At 40.4% G+C, this 389-nt stretch overlaps 1 protein-coding gene across 2 annotated transcripts in view; it reads right to left on the bottom strand.

Moving 5' to 3' along the window:
* Positions 1 to 389, bottom strand: part of LOC119592486 (glucose dehydrogenase [FAD, quinone]-like) — a 23,300-nt gene that overhangs the window by 4,824 nt on the left and 18,087 nt on the right. For both annotated transcript variants that reach the window (XM_037941319.1, XM_037941318.1), the window contains exon 5: positions 226 to 360. In XM_037941319.1, coding sequence (XP_037797247.1) covers positions 226 to 360 — 135 coding nt within the window. The remainder of the gene's footprint in view (positions 1 to 225; positions 361 to 389) is intronic.

The following is a 389-nucleotide window of genomic DNA, read 5'->3' as shown; positions in this document are numbered from 1 at the left end:
CGTGCGTGTCAAATAATACCATAAACCTACTTGTGTCTCCCATTAAAATTATGTTTTATCTTGAAAGAAAATGTACACCATATATTAAGGGGTAACAATAATACTCTAAATCCATTTTTTTTCTTAAAATAAACCGTACACCCTATTTAAAGGCGAATCAACACCAGAAAATCAAACAGTTCCATCTCATGAAATCATAACCCTTGTGACGAAACATTCACTTACCAATTTGCTCAGCGGCGTTGGGATCAATAATATCGTACCCGAGTTGTTTTCCAGCCTTCAGGAAACCCTTGAGAACAGGTGTGCTCCAGCGCTTACGCTCCACGGTCTGGGGTCCACCGGAACCACGGTAATAGTCTAGTGGGGAAAATGTATACAGACGTGGT

This window comes from Penaeus monodon, chromosome 30, assembly GCF_015228065.2.
Source record: "Penaeus monodon isolate SGIC_2016 chromosome 30, NSTDA_Pmon_1, whole genome shotgun sequence".
Lineage (NCBI taxonomy): Eukaryota > Metazoa > Arthropoda > Malacostraca > Decapoda > Penaeidae > Penaeus > Penaeus monodon.
The sequence above is the reverse complement of the archived record's forward strand: the minus strand, read 5'-3'. Positions and strand labels throughout refer to the sequence as shown.